Source organism: Mauremys mutica, chromosome 9 (assembly GCF_020497125.1).
Source record: "Mauremys mutica isolate MM-2020 ecotype Southern chromosome 9, ASM2049712v1, whole genome shotgun sequence".
Taxonomy (NCBI): domain Eukaryota; kingdom Metazoa; phylum Chordata; order Testudines; family Geoemydidae; genus Mauremys; species Mauremys mutica.
The window spans coordinates 80163216-80189594 of NC_059080.1; the positions used below are offsets into that span (position 1 = coordinate 80163216).

The window sequence follows — 26379 nt, forward strand, 5'->3', positions numbered from 1 at the left end:
TGGAATACTATTTTCACACAAAAATACCTATTAAGTAACTTGGAATTCCTCAGATGAAGTTAATAGGAATCAGGCTAACCATAGTACTGGAAGGAAATTTAGATCAACTCTCCAGAAGGTCAGAGCATATATCTGAAGGCATCATAATTTGCATTTGGAAAGACTGAAGATCAAACTTGAGAAAAACCAAACCAACCAAAAAGCACCCAGAAAATTGTCAGCAAGTGACAAACAGACTAGACATTAGAGCAGCAATTTCAAACTGAATCGAAGAACAGATTTCAGGTGCTACAAAATTTAAAGGTCTACACTATGGGGCTAAGGTGACCTAAGTTACACAACTCCAGCTACATGACTAACGTAGCTGGAGTCAATGTACCTCAGGTCAACTTATTGTGGTGTCTACACCATGCTGGGTCAACGGGAGAAACTCTCCCATCAACTTATCTTATGCCTCTCATTCCGGTGGAGTACCAAAGTCGATGGGAGACCCGCTAAATCGACCCCCGGTGGATCAATCGCCATGCGTCGCTCCCCTGGTAAGTGGAGACAAGCCCTTAGATCTACCATAAGTAGTCAACATTGATATGTCATGGTCCTTTCTGTTTGACACTATGGTAGAATCGTACAACTGTAGTAAGCCCTAGATTGACTTACCGTGGTGTCTTCACTGCAGTGAGTCAACTGCTGCCGCTTCCCCATCAACTTGACGGGAGAGTGCTCAGGGGTCGATTTATCGCGTCTAGACTAGACATGATAAATCGATCCCCGCTGAATCGATCACTGCCTGCTGATCCAGCAGGTAGCGTAGACATACCCTTAGTTTCCAGAGAAGCAAACCTGTAGTCTGAATAAGTGAGGACAGGTGAAACTATCTGTAAGAAAGGAAAAACACCAAAGGAAATATCAACTCTTCAAAAAAAATCAGCAGCAAAAGCTGTATAAAAACAAAAAAAGAGACAAAAAGAAGATTGTGGCTAATATTGCCAAAGAAGCTGAAGCAGTTGCTGAATGAGGTGGTAGAAGAACAGTTTATTAGCCAATAAGTTTCTATCTGACAAGTTTATACCAGCTGGAGGACCTGGTTAGGGATAAAACAAGGAAAGCCCTGAACAGAAAAAGAACAAAGAATGATGGGCAGTGCACTTTTCAGAGGTGCTAAACAGAACACTGTAAGAAACTGTTGACTGACAAAGAATGTTAACACCTAGAACCAGACACTGTAACATCTCATATCACAAGCAAATGGAAGATTCAGTAAAAGTTAAAACCTCGGACAACAGCTACAGGTGAAGACCAAGTAACCAAGGAAGTGAAAGCTTGTGATGAGACCACTGAAAAAAATCACTGAACTTTTCACAGTATACAACTGGAAAAAGCTTCCAGAACAATTGAAAAATAGCTTTATAGTCAAAATACCAAAGAAAAGTGACCTAAAGTGACTGCAATAAGTGGTTAGGTATTACGTTCCCTTTTAGTGATCGGCAAAGTCTTCTGCATCATCTTGAATAGGATAAAGAAAGAAGTTGAGGGATAGCTGAGGGAAAAAGCTAGATTTTGACCTGGAAGGTCATGGGCTGACCAGATTTTCATTTTAAGAATAATCACTGAAGAGCACATTAAGTGGCAAAACCCATTCATCATACAGTTTAAGAAAACATTTTACAGCCTCCATTGTGATTCACTTTGCAACATCTTGAAGAGTTATGGTATGCCAATAAAGACTCATGATTAAGGCTTTTTTAAAAAATCCAGATGCAGCTTGCAGTTAAAGCAAACGCAGACTTAAGCAAATAGTTTAACATATACACTGGTGTCATTACTGTCCCGTTTGGTATTACCGTTGACTTTATTATGAGAAATAGACTAGACAGATACTACATAGGCATCACATAACTTAACAGTAGACTGGGAGATTTCCATTTTGCTGACAACATAGCTCTAAGTGACAGATCAACCAACATACAAGCAAATAGCAAAAAACTCTCCAGTATTGCAAAATATGAAATTATGAAAAAGAAAATTAATGAGAATTTCAGTAACTGTCAACTCAAACAGTACGTTAGAAGGCAAAGGAAAGCAATTCATACACCTTGGCAGTCACATGCAAGTCCATGGGGATATCCAGAAGGAAAGAATGTCACAACTTGGCAAGATGGCAGCTGAATTCACAAGATTAAACAAGATTTGGTCATCAAAAATCTACAATTTAAAGACAAAACTACAAATCAACTCAAAATGTTATTTCTACTTTAACATATGGATGTGAAAACTGGAAATACACCAAAGGCATGGACAGATGTCAAATTCCTTGAAGAAGATAGTAGATATGAAAAGGAATGAATTTATAACAAATGCTAAGATTCACCAGAAAGTTCAACAACTGATCTCCAAAGTTATCTAGAAAAGATAGAAATATCTAGCATGTGTTAAGAATAAAACCAGAGGGTCTGCCATGGCAGGCATGCCATTGGGCAGCTGGTGGAAAATGTGAATGGGTCCAGTTGAAAGAATCCCTCCACTGAACAGTACTTCAAGGGAAACCTTATGAGATTTAACATAAAGGACATGCAAAGCGTAGCACTGGTTGAAATTTTTGACAAAAAACCTGTCAAAAAATGCTGATTAGTCAAAACAGAAATTTTGTGGAAAAGTGTCAGTTTTGGAAGAACTTGCATCAGGGAAACTTCTCAGGTCCAGGGTGGAAATTCTGGTAAAACGAGAGAGAGGCTGCAGACTAGCTCATAGCTGAGTGGTTAGGGTACCCATGTGGGATGTGAAACACCCAGCTTCAAGTCCCTCCTCTGTGTTAGGCAGAACAGGGATTTGAAAGTATGTCTCACACATCCTAGGTGAGTGCCCTAGTTACTGGGGTCTCTTGTGATTTTCACAGAAAAAATTTAAAAAGAAGTTCTCATTTTTGTTACAAGGGAAAGAAAAAGTTTCCAACAAACCCTGAATTTTTTTATGAAACAGAATTTTTGTTTTTGTTTTCCAGCTAGCCCTAGCAAAAACGCAACCCAGGTTAGGCACGGATGGCTGAGATTTGTTCATGCCCCCAAACAATGTGGGAAAGAATTAGATTCAGAAATTCATCAAGCAATTTAAGATTTTAAAATATGTTTGTGGTATATATTAGTGTGTACCATCTCAGTGAATAACTGATTCGGTGTACAATACATTAAAATGTACATCTGACCAAGTAAAATGAAATGGCAGTTTTAACATAAATCAAATGCATGAGAAAACAGTAATTCAGATATAAGAATAGTGCTACATGCAAACCTTCAAAGTAGGGATTTTTTTTTTTTAAAAACAAAAAGCAAAACTCAGACTTGAGTTTTGAAACAGTTTCATCTTACAATCTTAGCTATACTAGTGGAACAGCCTAGAAATACTTGCAGAATGCTACATTCAGCAAGTGACAGTGGATGCAACTTGAGTAGAATACAGAGAAAGTAGTAAATGGGGGAAAAAGATAGATTTTGTGCATTTGTTCCTAAACACTGAATTTCCACATTGTACAATTCATGTGGCTTGAGACCGACACTCTCCCTCTATTTATAGTCGAGGAATACAATCAGAAGAATACCATGCTGTTCTTTAAATCTTGCAATGAATGCACTAGCTTTCAAACAAGTTTCCAGCGGCCAGGAGCTAAAGAATTTTTTTCTAAACATAAAGACCACTGACCTGGAAACCAAATGCCACTGTGCATGTGGGATGAAACAAAACCAGAGGCCAGAAGAATCCACCATGTATTCCATGTGTTTTCCAAAGCAGAGCAGCTCTTGATACTCTTAAAAGTAGGATTTAGTGGATACCTGGGCTGGGAACATATATACTTGTTTTATCTGGATCTGTAACTTATTTTCCTAGTGTTGCATTTTTCTAATGGATCAGTAAGTATCATCTCCCACAAACTCCCACATCTCTCCTTGAAATTTTAATCATCAGCACAAGCCTGCAGGGAGAGGTACTTGAGGTTGAGCACCAGTGATATGAGAGGAGGGAAGCTGGCAGGGCATTCTCTGCAGTTCCCTCCTTCCACTGGTCTGTAGGCCCAGTTTATCAACCTTCAGGGAGTACTCCCAGCAGCAGAGGGGTGATTTGTGAGATTGAGTAGTAAGAGTGGACACTCCCCGCACCTCTTTAAGTCTCCCTTGTGTATCTATTGTGGCAAGCTAATTGTTGTAATGCATATTTTTTAAATGGATGTCAGGGCACCCGGAGTTTAATATGAGTACTTTTTGTATAAAGTGTAAGTGGAAAAAGTAAGGCTTCCAATAAGTTAGATTTCTTTCATGATGGCAACAATCCAAAAGGTAGACATGTTTATCTGTCATGTTAGAGAGTTAATGCAAATCCTTACATCCCACTAGGTAAGGGTATGTTGTGTAGGATTTACATTTTTAAAAAATTAACTGAGACTAAAGACTGATACACTGTTTTAGGTCAATTTTCTTCAAGTTAAGGCTTGGAATTCCCTAACCCAACATATGAGGATGTGCTAAATCCTAAAGAAGGCAAATGTGTCATCACTTAAGGGAGGATTCACAAAAGGAATTTCAAATAGCATATTGCATTCAAACATGAAACACAACTAGTAATATAACAAGTGTAGCTTTAGCAAAAAAACATTTACTCCAGTTTCTACAGGAAAATTTAGAATGTAACTAATCCTGCACAGCTTATTCCTGCCATGATTTTTATCTACGATAAGACACTGCCTTATTCTGAAATTTCAGTCAATACTGATCACTGGGTACAAAAGGAAAAGCAAGAGTGATGGAATAATTGGGATGAAGGAGGGAGAAAAGAGTTTTGAAGATTATTTTGATTCTTACCACTGTACACTTTAACAGCTGCTTTGCCTAGAAATTGAATGTAGTTTATATTTAAATATGAATATAGTTACTTTCAGTTGAAAGTTTTGAAAGAAAGATGCTGCTTGGTTTGAACCCCTTTTGATAACTACTAGACCTGATTACTTTTCCCCAAAAAACCTTAATGTGACATTTTCCATGGACAGCAAGACATCTGATGAATTAGATAGTACAATATAACACAATATTTTGAATTTTACACACCTTTTTCCTCGAAAGAGTTATAGTTATAAAGAAGCCAAGTATAGACAGGACAAAATAAACCACATACACTAATGGACACCAACAGCATTGCACTGTCATATTTAAAAAGCTGCATTAAACATTGGATGCCATGCACCTACAGCCATTATAAACTACTGAAATTAACTGCTCTTCAATACGAGTGGAATTACTGAGTTGCCCTAAAAAGTCTTTCATCTAGCTAGACAAAAAGCTATAAAATAAAAGGAAACTAGTGAAATTGTCATCTTCTCAAACACCAACATAATAGTGTCAACTGTAACGTTCATTCTGAAATCGAGGGGCATAGTTTCTGGGACTTTCATTCTCCTGTGTTGTGATTAGGTCTATAATGGCAGTCAGCACTGCAGTGTCCCTGGATTTAGTGTCATTCCAGTCCACAGGGTGTGGGTTTTCAATTTTTTCTTGTAGAAGGTCATCCAATTCTCCTCTTAAATCCTGTAATAAGAAAGTTTGTTGGAATAAAAATAGATACAAGCTAGAAAATTAGTTTAACACTGCTATGTGAGTTATTAAAAATCATGTGGACCTTCAGGTGTACAAGTATCTTTCATCCTGCTATAAATAGCCATCATAACCCTCATGGCAGCCATAATATCAACTAATTTCAATATTGTCACTTGAAAGATAAAAGCTGCTTTTAAAGTAAGCAAAGAAACAAGGTGAGTGAGGTAATATCTTTTATTGGATCAACTTCTGTAGGTGAAAGAGACACAAGCTTTTGAGATTACACAGAGCTCTTGTTCAGGTTCTTCTTCAGGAAGAACTGACTTAAAGAAGAGCTCTGTGTAAGCTCAATAACTTGTTTCTCTTTCATTAACAGAAGCTGGCCCAATGAAAAATATTACCTTACCCACCTTCTCTCTGTCTAATATCCCAGGACCCACATGGTTACAACAAAACTGCATAGAACAATTGTAAGTAATTAGCAGGTTTGTTCTTAATAATGGACTACCAGGTGATGTTTCTGAGCTACGTCCTCTTTACAGAAGTATAAATATATGTGCATCTCTGAGGGTACGTCTACACTACGGGACTATTCCGAATTTGCATAAACCGGTTTTGTAAAACAGATTTTATAAAATCGAGTGTGCGCGCCTCCACACTAAACACATTAAATCGGTGGTGTGCGTCCACTGTTCGAGGCTAGTGTCGATTTCTGGAGCGTTGCACTGTGGGTAGCTATTCCGTAGCTATCCCATAGTTCCCGCAGCCTCCCCCGCCCCTTGGAACTTCCGGGTTGAGATCCCAGTGCCTGATGGGGCAAAAATCATTGTCGCGGATGGTTCTGGGTAAATGTCGTCAGTCACTCCTTCGTCTGGGAAAGCAACAGCAGACAAGCATTTCGCGGCTTTTTTCCCTGGATTGCCCTGGCAGATGCCATAGCATGGCAATCATTGAGCCTGTTTTGCCTTTTGTGACTGTCACCGTATGTGTAATAGATGCCGCTCACAGAGGCGATTCAGCAGCGCTACACAGAAGCATGCTTTTGCTTTTGCATGATAGCAGAGATGGTTACTAGCCATACTGCACCATCTACCATACCATAAATTGGTAATAAGATGGTCATGGTTACTAGTCCTTTTGCACTGTGCCATTTGCTGCTGTCATAAGTGCCCCTGGCCGATCAGCCAGGGGCGCAAAAGCCAAAATTGGGAATGACTCCCTGAGTCAATCCCTCCTTTTTGGTATCTAAAAATAGAATCAGTCCTGCCTAGAATATGGGCAAGTGTACTAGAGAACCACTGTATCATAGAGCCAGAGAGCACAGCTGCTCTGTGTCAGATCCCACAGAAATTATGAGCTGTATGCTATTCACAGGGGGTGCTCCTGCAGGAATAAGACACAGTGACTTGTTAGTGAGAAATGAGTGGAAGGCAGCTTCCAGCTGCTATGATAGTCCAGACAGGACAGTAAGGAGTGTGGAGAAGAGGAGCCCAGCATCCCTCTGCTAGTCCAGGGGCAATTGAATCTTTTCTTTACACATGAAGGGTGGGGGCTGATGGAGCTCAGCCCCCTGTTGCTATTATGAGGATGGTTACCAGCCATACTGCACCATCTACAAGGAAAAATTAGGGCCAGGCGCCCTTGATTGACCTCACTGATGCTAGTCGGCATGGTTACCAGCCCTTTTGCACTGCCCCATGTGCCAATAGACTGATGACGAGGACGGGTATCAGTCGTATTGCACCATCAGCCACCCGTGGCGGGGGGGGGGAGTGAGGATGTTAGTGTTGACAGCTGCATCGCGTCTATCTGCAGCATTCAGTAAAGATAGGGTGACATGTAAAAGAGTCAAGAGAGGATTGTTTTCCCTTTCACTTCTGGGGGTGGGTGGGGGGGTGCGTAAATTGCCGAGCTATGCCCTGACCCATCGCGGACACGGTGTTTGACCCTAGAAGCATTTGGAGCTCAGCCAAGAATGCAAATGCTTTTCGGAGACTGCAGGAACTGTGGGATAGCTTGAGTCCTCCAGTCCATGAGCGTCCATTTGATTCTTTGGCTTTCCGTTACGCTTGTCACGCAGCAGTGCGCTGAGCCCCTGCTATGGCGTCTGTCTGGAGATTTTAAAAAAATGATTTTGAATTTCGTCTTCTGTAACGGAGCGCTGATAGAACAGATTTGCCTGCCCTTACAGTGATCACGTCCGCATGGTCCATGCGGGAGCTCTTTCTTTATTTTGATTTTTAACTGCATCGCCACACGTGCTGATCGGAGCTCCATGCTGGGCAAACAGGAAATATTCAAAAGTTCGCGGGGCTTTTCCTGTCTACCTGGCCACTGCATCCGAGTTCAGATTGCTGTCCAGAGCGGTCAGTGGTGCACTGTGGGATACCGCCCGGAGGCCAATACCGTCGATCAGCGGCCACACTAACCCTAATCCGATATGGTAATACCGATACTAGCGCTACTCCTCTCGTTAGGGAGGAGTACAGAAACCAGTTTAAAGAGCCATTAAAATCGATATAAGGTGCCTTCTAGTGTGGACGGTTGTGGCGTTAAATCGGTTTTACGCTCCTAAAACCGATTTAAACGCCTAGTGTAGACCAGGCTTGAATATCTTGTTCTCCTGGCCAGTAAAAGGCCAGTATTTCCATTAATTCCCACTATTTTCAAGGTTAAGAATTCAATCAACTTAATAAATTGTGATTTTTCTTTTTCTGTAGTTACAAGTAATCTGCAACATTAGGACTGAAATATTGAGTAAAAAAAAATTCACCCCCACTCACTTTACTTTGTGCATTTGTCAGCATTTTTTATCTAATTAATTTCAGCGTTCGCCTCTTTAGACAACTCCACCCTATTTGCATGAGGTTCCCTCACACCGACCGTGGGTGAGAAATTAAAAAAAAAAAACACACCATAGGAAAAAGTGATTGGAAAAACTAAAGTGACAGGAAAACTCAAGGGCAGACATGATAAATTAAAAAAAATTAGATTTCAAGTTAATGCTGTTTTGTAAGTCTGGCATAAAAATGCTAGAAACTAGGTCAGTATTTTTCTACATAACTGATTTGTCCATTAAAGTTATTAAAGTGCAAAATATTTACTCTTTTCATACTTCTGCACTCTTGGCAATCAAACTACTTCAATTTCTAAAATACTTGGAAATGGGATTAAGATATGGTTGAAGGACCAGACTTTACTCTTTCCAGCAGAGGATCAATGGCAAAATTCAACTGTTAGCCAAGGGACAAGAAATAATTCTAAAAGGTCCATATTTTAGAGATTAGAGATTATTTTAGAGTGTTAGAGATTAATACCTTTTATCATCGGAAACCAGATTAATAGATTTTAAGGCCAGATGTGATCATTTTGATCATATAGTTTGACCTGCATAACACAGACCATAGGACTTCCCTAAGATAATTCCTGTTTGAATCAGAGCTTTTTTTGTTTTTAGAAAGATATCCAGTCTTGATTTTAAAAAGTTTCCAGTGATCCATCACAACCCATGTTAAATTGTTACAATGGTTAGTTACTCTCACTGTTAAAAAACTGCACCTGAATTTTAGGCTGATTTGTCTACCCTTCACCTTCTGGCCACTGGATCATGTTATATCACTGCCCCCATGTTGGGGGTGTGGGCTCTGGGGTGGGGCTGGGGCTGAGGAGTTTGGTGTGTAGGAGTGTACTCTGGGCTGGGACTGAGAGGTTTGGAGGGGGGTAGGTTCCAGCTGGGGGTGCGGGCTCTGGGGAGGGACTGAGAGATTTGGGGTGCAGGAGGGTGCTCCGTGTTGGGATCGAGGTGTTTGAAGAGTGGGAGGGGAATCAGGGCTGGAGCAGGGGGTTGGGGCATGGGGAGAGGCTCAGGGATGCAGGCTCTGAATGGCGCTTACCTCAAGTGGCTCCCGGAAGCAGTGGCATGTCCCTTCTCGGCACGGAGAGGCCCATGACCCTTGGAGCAGGGCCATGCTGCGGCTTCCGGGAGCCGCGTGGTGTGGCCCCCGACCTGGTGCCCCAACTGGAGCGCCGGAGCAGGGCCGAGCTGCGTGGTGCGGTCCCTGACCTGGCACCCCAGCGGGAGCTCGCAGGCTGGCTTAAAACCGCTTCCGGGCCAGAGTTTGCCCACCCCTGTACTAGACTGAAGAGTGCTCTTATAAATTTCTGCTCCCCATGTAGGTATTTATAGACTGACTGTCACCATTTAACCTTTTCTTTCATAAGCTAAATAGATTGAGCTCCTTAACTCTCACAATAAGGCTTTTTAAAATCCTTTAATCATTCTCGTGGATCTTCTCTGAACCCTCTCCAATTTCTCAATATTGTAGGGTCCACAAGTCAAGAAGTGGACACAGTATTCCACTAGCAGTTGCATCAGTGTCAAATATAGAGGGCAATATAACCTTTTTATTCTTACTCTGAGATCTCTGTTTATATATCCAAGGATTTCATTAGCCCTTCTGGCCACCGCTGGACCTCACATTCTGCTCATTATCCAACATGACTCCCAAGTCTTTTTCAGAGTCACTGATTCCCAGGATAGAGTCCCCCATCTTGTAAGTATGGCCTACCATTCTTTGTTCCTAGATGTATGACATTACTTGAGTTCAGCTTATCAAGGTGATCCCAATCTCTCTGGATCAATGACCTGTCATCTTCATTAGTTACTACTCTCCCAATCTTTGTGTCATCTACAAGCTCTATAGGTACTGATTTTATGTTCCCACCTTCCTCTTGATCACTGATAAAATTAAATAGTGTAGAGCTGAGAACTGATTCCTGTCAGATCCCACCAGAAATATAGGTGCTCTATGCTGAAACTAGGATTCTCAGCTTTGCATTCATTTATTAGCCCTGCAGGTCAGTTATGACATTTAAAATCACGAGAAACACTAGGTAGGTGAGAATATCTTTTATGGGACCAACTCTGAGTAGCCTGAAAGCTTGTCTCTGCCTCTTCCACCAACAGAAGTTGGTCCCATAAAAGATATTATCGCGCTCACCTTGTCTCTCATATCCTGAGACCAACATAGCTACAACACTGCAAAAAACCTTTAATCATATAATTTTGATTGCCATCCACATGCATCTTACTCTCTGAGTCACACATGATTTTAAGAGCAAGCGAGTGAGAGACAAGGTTGGTAAGGGAATATCTTTCTGTTGGGGGACCGGACAGTCACTATCAAGAACCAGTAGAACAAGACAGTTATGAATTCCATTACCAGTTTTCAAATGGGAAGAAACAAAGTACTGATCTAAATTTAAGTGGAGTTGGGAAGAAAAATGGTAATCAGAAGAATCAAATATATAAGTGCATACCTACTAAAATTTAACCAATTTTTGGATATTTACATATTTTCTAAGACTACCTAGTTTTTATCCAATAGTAGTTCTTTATGGTTCTAAGAACATCCTGTGTAAATAGGCATTTAAAGAATAAACACAAAGCCTAGTTTTTTTAAAAACACGAAGTCAAATTAAAAAGGACTAGTTAGATGAAAGATTCAAAACCTGATAAACTCCATACACTAATTTGTAAATAGTTATTCCGCGATCTGTTATTTGAAGAGCCCTTCTGTCTAAGCAAGTTGTTATTTTTGATATTACTATGAAAAGCTGCATAAAAGAAAGGCAAATGGACTATTACCTTAACTAGATTTCCTATCCTTGCTGGAGACTCAAAGACAATCCAGTCATCCACTGCAATGGTATCCTGATCTTTATCCTTCTGGATGGAAATATCTCCTCCAAAGAACAAAAGACAGTATGGAGAGACCTCTGTACAATCATACAGGTAAATCTGTAACAAGTCAAAAGTATTCAGTAACACTAGAAAGCATATTACTACATCCAAAATGACATTACTAGGTTGCTTAATAAAAATAAAAAAAAATTACCTAAAATGATTTGTTTAAAGTTATTTCTGAATCAATAAATCAACAATTTCAATCCTGTAGTGAATCACTAGTTCAAAACACTTATTATATAATCATATTTTTTGATTAACGTGAAGAATGAAAGTGTTCATGAATGCTGACAATTTCCCTTAGTACAAAGTTTTGTTGAAGTCAAACAAATTACTTATCCTCCTAGTTAAGGTAGTTGCATGGGAGTCCCAGTTTGAGCAAAAAAACCTTTCCTTTCCAGATGCACTTAATGGTATCAAGTGAAGGAACAATCTTGTTAGAAGCAGTTCTTTTACCACTGGACTTATCCAACGGTATCAGTACACAATGCACTACATTATAGATGCAGTGTGCTGAACCCAGGTCTCTACCCCAGGGAACTGACAATCTGCAGGCATGTAAGTTCAGAAGAATACAAAAAAAGAAGTGGGCATATTACAGGCAGAATTCTACATGGCAAAGGCAGGCCCTTCAAAATTTTCCTCAATCCTCAAGAAGCAAACAGAGGGAGATTAACACACATTAAGTTTAAGACTGTTCCTGAAGAATGGGATGGCACCAGAGGCACAAATTCTAACGTGGGGAAAGAGACCCAAGGGGGCTGTCAAAAACAGAAATATGGGCAGAGTAAAGGGAACATGAAGGAGTGCAGAAGGAGATGTGGGAAAAGGTGTAGCAGGGGTTGGAAAGTTAGAATTTGGAGAGAAGCTAAAGAGAGCAGGAGGTGATTTGTCACCCCAGCAGGAAAAGGCATCTCAGGAGCTGAGTTTTGGAGGGATTAAGAGGAGATAGATGGGCACAGAGGAAAGTACTAAGAGCAGAGATGGTCAGCAGTATGAGGTTTGCAGCAGTCAAGCCAACTACCACCTATGGATTCACATTAGCTACCAAGCTTCCTGAAGATTCAGGGGGTTTACCTTGTACAAGTACATGACAGGTAGTAATTGCAGCTAATAAGGCTTTCTGGAGTGCAGATTAAAATATTTAAGATACTTAGCATTTCAGTATGAAAAGATTTAAGAGTTGGCATCACACCAGATGGTAACCCACTTCTGCTTGAAAACATAAGATACTATTTTTTTAAGACAATGTTTTTGTAGTCAAGATACCAAGTAGTTGCAATTAATGAGCTAGTTATATACATTTATAAAATGCAATATTGGCTTGATTTTAACAAAAGTTACCTGTCCACTTTATTATGTCAAATATTAAGTTGTACCAAATGCAAAATGCTGCTTTATGTTTTAAAAAGTTTACTTATTTTAGTTTAAAAAATATATTAACATACAGATTCAGAAAGTAGTAAAAGTGTTCACTTACACTGCTAGTTCTCATCTTCAAATGATACACAAGCCAGTTATAATGGAATTCTGTCTCTTCCACGTTAACAGATTTAGGATGAATGTTAACTGTTCCATCTGTCTTGGTGCAAACTTTCACCCTTTATAAAAAAAGATTTTTCACCAGTTAGAGGTAAATAGATATTCACAGATTCTGAAAAGGTACATCAGTATTTTATCAAAAAATTGATAGTCTTTTCATCAAATTCTGCACTACATTGTTCTAAACTTCTGAAAATAACTGACATTCAAAAACAGTTTTTACCTTTTCCCATAAAGCTGTACCTGGTTAAGAATGCATATTAGAGGTTAAGCTGTCCCTTGTTAGTGAAGCTAGAATATGGCACCCAGTTCTTTCAAACAGGGAAACATTCATGACATTTTCACCCTCTCTCAAAAGGGAGCACTTATGAGTTTACTTAGAAAAGTGGGTGTACAATGCAAATTGCCATAAATTTCTTGGAAAACATGCAAGTCACCTGCATATGTGAGCTCTCTCTATAACAGGTACTTGGGATTCAGAAAGTGTAGGAATACAGAACAAAATATTATTTACAGCAATAATTAGCCCAGTAAACAAGTAAAAGGATACTTCATGGATAACCTATAGGAAATCAAATCCCCTTTCTGAAATCTAACTGAGCCCCCAAGGGAACAAAAGGAGGAGAAACCAACTGCAATATGTACATTGCATAGTTATTTTCTTCTTTCTGGAACTCATTATTGTAGAGTTCCAGAATTGAGTACACTTACTTCAGGGCAGTGATTCTCCAAATGTGGCTCATAAAGCCTTGCTTGCTACAGGCCCACAGAAGGGAATGTTTTACAAAGTAGGCACTGGGGTGTTGGAAAGAGAGGCAGTCAATAGGAGAACCTCTTGTAAAGTGGTCTGTAGAACAAAACAACTGTTTTATGCAGCAGTAGAATCCTGCAACTGGGCCAGTGCTGCTCATTTACACTCACCTAGCTTTACCTGGTGGCAGAAATGCAGTGTTGCACCATCCTAGTGAATTGAATGAGGAAGCTACAGAAAACGATCTTAGGACTGGTTTACCTTTAGTTTTGACTTTGAAAAATGGTAAGGTGGGTGACTCAGTTACTAAAGCTGATCTCCAGCACCTGATCAAGCAGACTAGGTTCAGTTCAGGCTGAGTGGCAACAAGAACTGAGTCTTCATCAAAGTGGAATGTTGGTCAAAGGTGCACTACCCATGCTATTAATATGAGGAAAATGTAGATAGTAGGAAGTGGTACGCAAGTGGATAGTGCTGCTGGGGTCTCTTTCTTTCCAACCACTGAAGAGGAAGGGAGAGGATGTAATGTCTCAAGTGTAATTGCAGAGAAAAAAACTGAGAGTGTGATTCTTTGACAGTCGTGCTGTTTCCATATTTGTGACACTACATGTTTATGTAACATTGTCAGGTCATCATTTTAATGATGTATTTGCAGGTCTCCAACTGTAAGTACTGCTGATTTAATTAACTCCATAGCTCACATAAATTAATCCACATCTATGATCAGTTACACAGAAGATTGCATTTAAGTACTTGAAAGATACTGGTTAACACCTAAAAACTAACTATGCAGCAAAGAATTTGAATACAAACATGAGATTAAAGCCTTACATTTTTCTCTTTTTGCTAAAGCTTTTACGGATCTTTGCAACTTTTGGATATAAACCAGCACAGATGACTGCTTTGAGTAACTTCTCATTATCTGTAGAAGACAACAAAGTAAATAATCCATTCATTCAACCATGAATTAGTCTATCAAATATCCTCTTTTCCCACTGTTTACCTGAGTTGGTATTAGATTTGGGATCTCGGGGGTTTTTGCTACTCACAAACCCAGCCGCAAGGAGATGTTCAGCAAACTGTCCTTTCATGTTAAGCAGCATCTATGGTACAATATCAGGGTACAACATAACTCTTCTTGGAGAATGATGCTCTGTCAAACATTTTTTTCCCCCACAAGTAAACATTTTCTGCCACATGACACTACTAAGATGATTACCTGAAGTGTATTTGAAGAGAGAAAATACTCCCAGCAATAGTCCTTTTCACTTCTGAAACCACGTCGCCGGACCTCTTCCCAGCCCTGAAAATAGAAACTACTTTCAACTACAGTTCAAAGGGGCACATATTTACTAATATCTATATGTAGAAAAGAGAAAAGGACAAAAAGTATAGCTATACTTTTCCCCAAGAGATCAGAAGTGCACCCTTTAATGTTTGATTTTCATGTAATGCAAATAATCTGCCAGGTGAAGGTAATAGATAGTATATAGAAAAAGTAAAATGACATTTTGATTCATTTTTTGTTTTATCAGTCTAGTTGCGCATTGCATATTTATTCGTTAAAAGTTAGGACTGAGCTCTAACCTTTGCTGTTAGAACTCCACTCCCTGCGAACAACAGTTCTTGATGATAATAGCAGTAGCCTGGAGCTAATAGTGCAGCAGGACTTTTAGGCCAAGTATTTCCTTAGTTCTCATTGACACATGGGAAAAACTAAAGAAAGAATCTCCCCAAGACTGGTGCAGTCAGTCCTGGTCCCCGCCCCAAGAGAAAAATTATGGACTTCACTGATTTTTAAGGGAGGATGAGTGGAAGCGACTAAAACTAAAAAGAAAAGGTTTGATATCTATATATTCAATACAAAGCATTTTATGTTTAACAGATATTTAGACATCTGCAACATATCTATGAAGTTACCCTTTGTCCCCACCTCTCCCTAATGCTACCAACAGGGAATTAGGTTATTAGTACTACTACTATCTCAGAAACAAGGTTCTTAAAGACAAGCAGGGCAAACACGGTTGTGTGAAGAGGCCATATACAAATGCTTTGTGGGTGTATAGGGATAAGATTTGATTTTGAATCAAGTATTTTGTTTCAAGAGTTCTTCAGTTAAACTGAAAGCACAACTTCAAAGGCTAAGTCAACTGAACATTTAATTAAAACAGACTTACCGCAAAAGCATTCACAATAGTTAGATGGTCACTTTTAGTATTCTTTGATAATTCTTTTCTTCTAGCATCTGCTACTTTCTCTTTGCCCTTTAAAGAAAAAAGAAATTAGAGCATACCACACATCCAGGACTCTGGCACGCTATTATTCTCCTAATTTTCTTTTTTTAAAGTAAGGTCAAACATAGTGGTACTCTATGCATGCAAATTAAAGAGACCTCCAAATAGCCAACAACAGCACTCTATTGTGACAGATTGGTGGGCCACACTTATGGAAAACTTAAATTTAGATTGAAGTTTTTACGCTAAAGTATTTATGCTGCCTCTTACTAATATCCTACCAAGTTTTAAAATGTAAAGAATTTGTTCATTTTATTTGCAATTCTCTTTTTAGATACTTTACCAGTGGAATCACAAAGGGGTCCTTGAAGCTGAGGCTGGCTGCAATTGTGAGTACTGGATCTAAGCAACAGAATAAAGCTCCAAAGAGGATCATTTTTCCAATATGTGGCTCAACTGGCAATCGTGCCAAGTGGACACCTAATGGAGTCAGTTCTTCTTGTCTATCCAAAGCATTCTGTTAGAAAAAAAACCACACACTTCTTGAATTTGGGGACAGAAGAAGAATTTTTTGAAAACGGGCAATGTGCCTAGTGGAGAAGGAGGAGGGGGAAACATGACAACTGAAAAAGCAATCAAACTTGAATTTTTTTTAGTTTAAATTTATGTATTACTCAATACCAAACATGGAGCACTAGAATGTCTTTAAGAAGGCTACTTTAACAACAATCATCCTTTTATTTAGGCTTTAAAAAGTTTATTGGTGTTAGTAAAAGCTTATTGGACAAAGTACTTCTTGAGTATGTTGAAGGCACTACCCTAGATGGAAAAGAGTCAATATTTTATAGAGCTCTTTTCTCAGTGCCCTCCTGTTTGTTTTTTTTACTCCATGTTACCATTCCTACATCTTTTCCCCTTTCTGTTCACCCCCCCCTTTGCTACTAACTTTCTCTTCCCACGCCCCTACCAACTATGCTGCCGAGTTTTTCCTTCTACTTAAACTTGTTCAGAATCCCTCCAACCTGTGAATAAGAGTTGTGGATCCTTCCCAATGCTGCTGCCCTGCAACCGAACAGGCTGCTTCAATTGATACGTACAGGTAACAAAAAGTATCAACTGAAAAAATCATCAGCACAAGTGTGTCACTAAACCCCATCATATGAAAAGCAAAGCTACACTTGACAACTGATTGACACTTCAAAGTGACTTTTCTATCTTACTTTGTTTATTGGCCTCAGTCCCCACTTATGCCTGTTATCCCATTACCATTCAAGTGGCTGTTCACAATTAGATTCTTCTTCCCAATTACTTTTATTTTCCATGGAAAAATCTCAAACATTTCATTGATCTGGCTAGTCTGGGAAGTCTTAGCTAGACAGAGTCATAAGCAGCTGGCACAGTTTTCAAGCAGCAGAGACAGGGGAATTAAAGCTCAGCTGGGAAACCTCAAGAAAAGGTTGCATAAATGTGAATAATTTAGAAAGTCAAGATTCTGAAGAGTGACTTTAATCTGGCACAGAAAACATTTTCAATATTTAAAATAAAATTAAAATTATTTCCCCTTTGTTCCTCAGTTACACAGCACCCTGGAAGGCAGGACACTGGTTAGTACCAGTCACTGCATACCTCTTAAGGCATGAGAGAAAATATAGTGCCTCCAGTGCAGTAAAGTACAGTTTGGATGCATAGAGAGCCACTAGAAGCGGAGTGGCTCCAATAACCAAAATGCATATAATCAGCAATGTCTAAATTATCTTATAATAAGGTAACTCAGCAACATTACTCAGTACTGATCTTAGAGTGACTTCTGTAGTTCGATAAGTCAACACACTGAACTTGAACATAACATACTCTAGCATATGTTTAAGTATTAGTTTACCAGTTCCATTAGATGATTTATGGACAACATCACAGCTTCACGAGATGGTGGATCCATTAGCCTACTCAGAAAATAAGCAATTCCACCAAGCCTTAGAATCTGAAATAAAAGAGATGCAAGTTCTGACCGATATGATTCTGAGTTATGTGTTACCATTAATTCAGTACACATTTGCAGACTTCTGAGAAGCTACTGCCTAATTTGCAAAGTTACTAATACATCAGAACTTTTAAAGTTTGAATTTCACTAGGTTAGTACTCAGATTTATCAAGTGTTCCTTTATTTTCCTACAATCAGTTAAATTCTGATAAAAATGAAAAGATATTATTGTAGTCACAAGTTTTGTTTAGGGATCCACTCCTCATCTGAGGTACATGTCCAGCACTTGTGTTAACAATTGTCACAAGTCACGAACGTCATCGTTTTTGCTTAAATTATCTCCATGACTTTACATTTGAGGATGTGTGAGTAATAGCAAATAGTTCAGCCAATTTCCCTGAGAATTGCCATGTCAAAACTACTAAAGAAAACAAACAATAAAAGTAATGACACAAAGCAGCAAGCCAGTGAACTCAGTCAGTTTTAACTGTTTTTAGTAAGTTATGTGACACCCATCTTTAAGGTGCCATGTCTTATGACCTGTTGGTGAACAGGAAGAAAAAAATTCTCTGGCTTGTGGGCATATGAATTCAGGGAAACAGCATAATTCAGTTTTACTTTAACAGAGTTTGTCTTTTATTTAATATTAAACCAGGTATTTAGGAGACTTTAGTACAAATATACTTAAAAGTGTAGTCTGTCAAATAGTCTGTTGAAACAACAGTGGTAATCTGTTACATCAAGTTATGCTTAGGAACAATCTCAGGCTCAAAGTTTTTGAGCATTGTACCTAATGCCAAACCCTTCACTCTCTTACCAGCCTGGAAAGTTTATAATGTATTAGAACAACTAGCCCTAATCAGATAATTACCTTGATTTGTAAACAAAGTTCTTCCAAAGGTGTCCTTAGGATTTCCGGTAATTGATAATCATCCAGTAGGCTGGCACGTAGACCATTATATAGATGATAACAGTGACCCGGCTGGACTCTAATATTCAAAATGTGTAAGAAATATTTTGTCTTTCAACAATACTTACAACTACATTGACAGCTTCTCCCAAACACTCAACAATTAATAGTATATTCCCTGAAAATCAAAAATTTCCAAAATTCATAGTATATCCCCAAACACTTCAAGGCATTAAAATAAAGGTATACAAGTTAAAAGATGTATTCAAAAAAAGCAATTTGGGAGTTTTGAAATACAATGAAAAGCCAATAAGGCAGAAGGATACAGGAGGAATGTTTCAGACAGCAGGAGCACTAGAGAACTACAAACCAACAGCAGCAACATTTAATGAAGGAGCAGTGAAAAGGCTGGAGGAGGGGGGAGCACAAACAAGATCTATGAGCTAGACAATAGGTGCTCCATGTGTTTGACAAGGAAAGCAGTTTTTAAGTTTACAGACAAATTTTTGCTTCAATATTCTCCGAAGGTGTAAAGATGAAGAGGTAACATAAGACTACTAACACCATGGAGTTTAAAAAATTCAGTACTACTACTAGAAATATTCAAAAGCCAATCAAGTTAAATAAGAACTCATTCCCAGAACTATGCCAAAGTCATTCCATCAGTAAAAGAATGAGAGTGTCATACTGGCTTATGCTTTATAATGGAAAGTGAAAAACAGAATAGAAAGCACTTGAAAGTGTCTTAAGATACACTACTGTAATTTATTAGACATTAAAAGTTCTCAACTTCCAATGTGAACAAATTTGTTTCCCTTTTAAAGTTTATTGCCACAGAAATTTTCTAATATCGATAGTCATTTCTCTTACCTTCCTGCTCGACCTTTCCTTTGTTTGGCATTAGCTTTACTAACCCACTCTGCTGCCATTGTGCTAATGTTGTTCTGCGTATCGAAGTGAGTTTCTTTTATTTTTCCTCCATCTATAACGTATACCACATCATCGATGGTAATGCTGTCAAAAATAAGTGGTTTTCTTAGCTTTACAGTATGCATAGAAAAGTTAGTCTACAGAGTGCAGGATATACTTTATCTACTTGCAATATTAGATGATGCATTATATTTACAAACTTCATTGGTGTAATTTTAAGTGCTCTGCAAATACAACAAATGAAACTTACTTGCTGCACGTCAAAAAAGAGAGAGGGACAATGCTGCACACATTTTAAAAACATTCATTTCACATTTCTCTGAAGTAAGGCTAACCAGCTCCTGCTCTGCTGACGTACACAAGCAAGTATAATATTGTGATAATACTTGGTATCACTCACTAGTAGATGTCACATTACCATAGAATCATTCTAAAAGGGGCAGATAAGTGGAAGATGTGCGTTTTTTTAAAAACACATTTCATATACCAAAAACAGTAAGTTTAATTCTCCAAAACCATACCATATGCTAAAAGAATTTCTAAAGCTTTGCCATGAACTGAAAACGACACTTACATAGAGCCCCTGTAGACGATCTCCATGCTTCAGCAGGACTCATAGCTGGAACTATCTGGCATAGTTTACATTACATGTTATAAGAAAGTATGGAAGATTTACAGAAGGGTGCTCTAGTTTTAAATAACTATAGAAGGAAATGGACAGAACTTTAGAAAATGTAAGCATGGTAAAAAAGGAGCTAATGTACATTAGCTTAATTTATATGAAAAGTCTGACCAATACTTAAAAAGCTTCAAGCATCTAATGATGGCATTATGGAAGCTCATGTTTATTGTCTTAACTTCTATATTTTCTCAGTTTACAAGTGAAAAGTTGGTTTAACTGTCAGCTCTGCAAACAACATGGGATCTTACAGTCAAGTTGTATATTTTCTTAATCATGAACTATCAATGTTCTGCAGTGGAATGCAGTCGACAGTCATGTTGATAAGCAATGCAAAAAAGAGCCTAACCAGGCTCTGCAGTGCTAACAGGATTTAAACATAGGGGTATAAAGCTTGTCAGGAATAGTAAGTAGCTCAGATTAATAATACAATAGATCTGTTCACTGAGTCACTTTCCACAATCAGCTTCCAATAAAAAGATTTAATCAATCTAGTCTAGCATACTTATAAAGAAAAATTCCTAATTCACTGTACCACCTATTTATGAATAACCAAATGCATTTTATTAGAAATATTTAACAGTTTTCACTTTTGCTTTAATGTTATGATTTAGCATTTATTTTGCAAGAATTGTGTTATTTGGCAAATGTGGCTACCTACACAGAAACAAAAATATGTTTTACCTAGTCTCTGCAATGTTGGTAGCAATTACAATTTTCCGTACTCCAGGAGGGGTCTTTTTAAAAACCTGAAAAGATACATAATTAACAGAAGTAAAACAGACTATTTATCAAAACCAAACAAAGCACAAAATCATTTTGAGTGTTCTGCAGGTCTGAACAGTTACACTTGCCCTCATATCTGTTTTGTATGCGCTAAATAATGCCATAATCAACACTATGTTCGAAGGTACCTGCAGCAGTGCCATCTGGATAGATAAACACTATAAAAATACAAATGGACTATTTACTACAAGCCAAAAAGAAATTTAACATTCACTTAGCTTTATTTCAAATTATGCATAGGCTATAGTTGAAAAAAAAACAAAAAAACCAAACCAATTTTATCTGCAAAACTTGTGTCTAGAAGATTTCACTTAAAATAAGAGACATTTACTATAATTTACCAATGTTTACTATAGTTTAATGCACAATAAAAGTTAAGAATATTGTAAGTAACGAAACATACCTGTGTCTGGTTAACAGTAGGCATCAGTGAATGCAGAGGTATAATAATGAACCTATCTGAAAGTTAAAACAGTAAACAGTGGTATGTCATGGAAAATTCAATGCTGTACAGCAAAACTAATCATCTGGACACAAAGGATAAAAAGGCATATGTAAATCTACTGTTTCTCATTCCTAGTCACCTTTCTTCAAACTGGCATCAAATGTACTTTCCAGTACTTTGGTAATACATCATCATTATACCCAACACTTCTTTTGACCACACCACATCCAGCTACACAGCATTAGACTAAATTATCATTGGAGAAAGGGAATGAAAAAAAAAAAAACTTACTAAAAACAGAATTATGTCCCTGTCTGAACAGGTCATATCTGTGTTAGGTTGTTCAGGATATGAGCATCTACAATTAAAGTAAAAAAAAACCCCACACACACATTCCTGGGCCAAACAGCAGCATATTAAAATAATGTTTAGCTAAAATAATGCTGAGGTTTTTTATAAGCATAGCTACATGACAATCATGCAGTTTCTCTTGATAAAGAATTCACTTCTCTCTATGAAGAGTTTTCCATTTTGGATCTAGTACAACAGTGGTTTGAGCATTGGCCTGCTAAACCCACGGTCGTGAGTTCAATCCTTGAGGGGACCATTTAGGGATCTGGGGCAAAAAATAAAATAAAAATCTATCTGGGGATTGGTCCTGCTTTGAGCAGGGGGCTGGACTAGATGACCTCCTGAGGTCCCTGCCAACCCTGATATTCTATGAAGTCAGATTCATGTACCATCAATTCAAGAAACATGTTGATTCAAATGACCACTCAGTTATTGTGAATGGACTCTAAGATTCTGAAAACAGGAGGGGTAAGCGTGTTCTATATGCGCTACATTAAGGGCAGCAGCCTTAAAAATTCTGCTCAAGTGTTAACCTTGAACAAAGGATCAAGGGCAAAAGTGTGTTCTCACCCAATATGGTGAAACTTAAATAGAAACAAACATACAGAGCATTCTGTTGAGATACATGTAACACTTTCATTTTAAGATCTTTTTCTTAAGTGCTGCAGGCTTTTGCAATTGTGACAAAATTGTACCTTTGTGTTACACCATTTGATTTGGGGATTAAAAAAGTCATATGAAATACTGCAGTTTAATTTAACTGATGCGTTATGGAAAAATTACCAGTTTCCATGGAGTTTTTAGAAGTTAGCACACATTTCTAATGAGTTGAATTATGTGATCAGTTGCATCTTCAATCCATATTCTATCACATGAATTGTTCAGGTTCCACATTAACATATAAGCAATACTACCGAGAACATAGGTGGCTTCTGCTGGCAATGCAGTACTGGCTGGTTAATGACAGATGAAGTGCTTAACAGGAAACTGACTGATTGTCAGCACTGAATATATGAGCCAATGGCCTTCTGGTTAGTCAACAGCAAAGTCATCAGCAAAAAGAAGAGAAAGGCGGGAGTCAGCCATAGGAAAATATTTTAAACTACTGTCTTTGGTTTAATTCTAAAAATGATAGTATCTATTTATTGTGACCCTCTAAGCATATCTGTGCGGTAACATCTGTATCTTTAGGGTAATTTTAAGATTTTGAATAAAAAGGAAACTGGTAAGATCTGTGGAACAGAACTTGCTGTATTATATTTGGGACTGGTTAGCACAACTAGGGAGCTTCTAAATATGCAAAAACCAAAAAATCATTTAGCATCAATTCTGCAGATGCTTGATTGAAAGCATTTGCAATATACCAAGAGTGGTGTTTAAGAGATCATCTATCTTTACTGTTTTATCTATACCTAGTATCAAATGTGGCAACAATTTGTTGCTGTGGAAATTACCATCTTGGGTATTATCATTTGAGGTACGAATAAGCAGCAGGAACAGATATACTCCATGTTTGTGTTTTTATACAATAGTAGTTTGTACACCTGTACTCTCGTAATAACTTACAAGTCCAGAAGTTAATTCTTGATATATAGGCATGGCTAAATTCAATTTAATTTTTTTTTTTGAAAAATTTCAATGGATAATATCAATGTTTGTTTTAAAGTGTATTTTCAATTTCTAGAAACTTAAATATACCAGTCCACTTCAATACTTAGGCTATGTCTACACTGCAATTAAAAAACCATGGCTGGCCCATGCTGACTGGCTTGTGTCAGTTGACTCAGGCTAAGGGGCTGTTTAACTGCGGTATAGACGTTCCACCTTGGGCTGGAGTCAGCGCTCTGGAACACTCATCTCACAGGGTCCTAGAGATGGGAAGGTCCCAGAGCCCAGGCTCCATTCTGAACATCTATACCGCAATTAAACAGCCCCTTAGCCCGAGTCAGCTGACACAAGACAGCCACAGGTTTTTAATTGTAGCACAGGGCAAAGAGTTCAGTGGCAGGAGGGAATAAAGGCATCACAGGGGATGGGAATATAACAAAGCTTCCTAGAAGAAACAAGTTTTAAAAGGAGTTGTCAACAGCAAAGAGGAACGAAGAAAGGAAATTTCATATTTGGATAGAGATGGACCATCCAGGAGAGTTCTGTGTATCAGAATGGACAGAAGGAGGGAGATGTGGGTTTTAGAGTCATCACATGGAGATGGAAACTCAAACATGGGAATAAATGTCACCAGCAAGATCTTCGGATGAACGACAATACATAACTGAAAAGATATCGTATATATAATGATGAGCACGGAGAAGAAGGAGCTAGAAAAATAATAGAGGGATGCCAACAAAGGTGGGGGAAGCTGATGAACCAGAGAAGTTGCTAAGGAAATGGTCACTAAGAAAGAACAAAATATTATTCTTATTATTTTTTACCTGACTTAAACATGACTTGTGACATCAAGAGGTCATGTAAAGTGCTAATATTGTCCCAGCCTGGGAGAAACACCAGTATTGCACCATCCTATATATGAATGGGAAAAAAGATTAAATTACACACTAAATACTCAACATTTGTATGTTTGTGTAAATATCTTGGCTAGATGACATTTAACTTGAGGCACTACTGAATCAAATATTCCACAAAATTTTATGAGCTTGCTTTTAAACAGGAGTGACTGTATAAATTTCATCTGGATTTTAAAAGGATTCCACTGGAAATTTGTTTTAAAACAAACATTCTTCTGTAGTGTTTGCAATCCAAAATATTGTAGCTCTGCACTAGTTTTAGAAACTGACAGTGCAACTAAATGAGAACGATGAACAAGTCTATTTTAATTTTCCAAACAAAAGAAGCACAAACAGCAAAAGTTCTCTCTCTCAGGTTTTAATTATCTAATGAGTTATTTGTAACATATGAAATCTGATAGTTATAAATTTTTTTTGATACCTTATTTTAAAGGGATTGTCAGGTAACAGTCAACAATGTGTTGCTTGTCCAAGGAAGGCAGAATTATTCCATGGTCCACTTATTTCTTCCTATAATTAACTCATATTGCAGTGCTTGATATTTATTACACTGTCTCAAGTGTAGAACCTTTTTGACAATGTATATAAGTAAATGAAATATCTTTTTCTCAAAATTTCATTAGGAATTTTAATCACTAATGTATGCCTGCATATTCCATGACATACTTTCTCAAATAAAAACCAGTAGAATGAAACTTGAATTCTAAATAAGATTAATTTAAAGAGAAAACAAGAATTACCACACTCAATCAGACCCAATGGCAATCTAGTTTGGTATCCTGCCTCTAGCAGCAGCAAAAGCATGATGCTGCAGAGGTAAGTAATAGTAAGAATTTAAGTCCATTAATTTTTAAGCAAACAAAACATAACTGATTGTGTTAGATGTGTAATTAGGCACATACAGAGATGTAATGGGCTAATGTAAATCCAGGGTTAAGTAAAAAAACACAAATGCTGTATTAAATATTAATACTAAGTTTATAGTTTACAAGTTAACAGTCTTAAAACAAGCCGGGACAAGAGCCTCCTAGTTGTGTATGTAGTAAACATCTGAATTAATATGATACCATTAAGCTATAATAATTCACAGGGTTCACTGCATCAACATTTTTTAATATATCTATTTACCCAGCTGAAATAATTTAAAGTCTATATGCCCAGTACATGATACTGTAAAGAACTAAATTACAACTCAAAACAGTACAGTTAATTTTTCTACCCATTTGTCAACCAAGAGCAAGAAGGTGAAAGGCTGGTGATTTACTTTTATGTTCATGAAGTTTCCAGGCAGTGTTTTTAAAGTGATTTTTGCACAATTAAATTCTTCACTACATTCTTTGATTACTACGCTACTGATGTTGATTTTGACATAGACTGAATACAACAATGAATTTAAAGATACCAACTGGCAACAAATTCATTTAAATTTTATGCTACCTTCCATCAAAAGACTGAAGAACTTCACAAATCATTTATTAAGTCTTAATATCCAATTAAACTATTACCCCCACTTAACAAATGAGAAAAACCAAGTTGTGTCAGAACTAGTAGGAGAGCTTCAGACATCTAACTCTGTGCTTTATTCACTAAACAATGCCCCCTGTCTAAGTAATAAGAGCTACGTAATATGGCTCAGTAGTTATCACTAAGAGAAGCATGAATTTTTAGGGTAAGATTTTCAAAGCTGCTATGAAGATTTAAATGCAAACTCTTGTCAATGGCCCCTATTCAAAGGCACTTAGGCACATGCTTACTTTAAACACATGCTTAAATCTTATTGACTTCAACAAGGCATGTGCTTAAATGCATTCTGAATCAGGGCCTTAAATGAAAATTATGCACCTAAAGCCTACAGGTGGTTTTGAAAATCTCAGCCTCAATGTAGTGATGTAACCCAAAATAATTTCCACTATGTTTGACATTTTT

General features: G+C 37.9%; 1 protein-coding gene across 1 annotated transcript in view; it reads right to left on the bottom strand.

The window, feature by feature from the left end:
* Positions 1–1830: 1830 nt before the first annotated feature.
* The window catches only part of DHX36 (DEAH-box helicase 36), a 41106-nt gene continuing 16557 nt past the window's right edge, over positions 1831–26379 (bottom strand). Inside the window, exons 12-25 of the mRNA XM_045030551.1 lie at positions 24361–24448; positions 21536–21591; positions 21031–21095; positions 19608–19751; positions 18699–18816; positions 17729–17827; positions 16193–16366; positions 15793–15879; positions 14835–14918; positions 14619–14718; positions 14447–14537; positions 12803–12923; positions 11224–11376; positions 1831–5567 (exon numbers count right to left, since the gene is read on the bottom strand). Of these exons, the coding sequence (XP_044886486.1) occupies positions 5382–5567; positions 11224–11376; positions 12803–12923; positions 14447–14537; positions 14619–14718; positions 14835–14918; positions 15793–15879; positions 16193–16366; positions 17729–17827; positions 18699–18816; positions 19608–19751; positions 21031–21095; positions 21536–21591; positions 24361–24448 (1566 nt within the window). The 3' untranslated portion in view covers positions 1831–5381. The remainder of the gene's footprint in view (positions 5568–11223; positions 11377–12802; positions 12924–14446; positions 14538–14618; positions 14719–14834; positions 14919–15792; positions 15880–16192; positions 16367–17728; positions 17828–18698; positions 18817–19607; positions 19752–21030; positions 21096–21535; positions 21592–24360; positions 24449–26379) is intronic.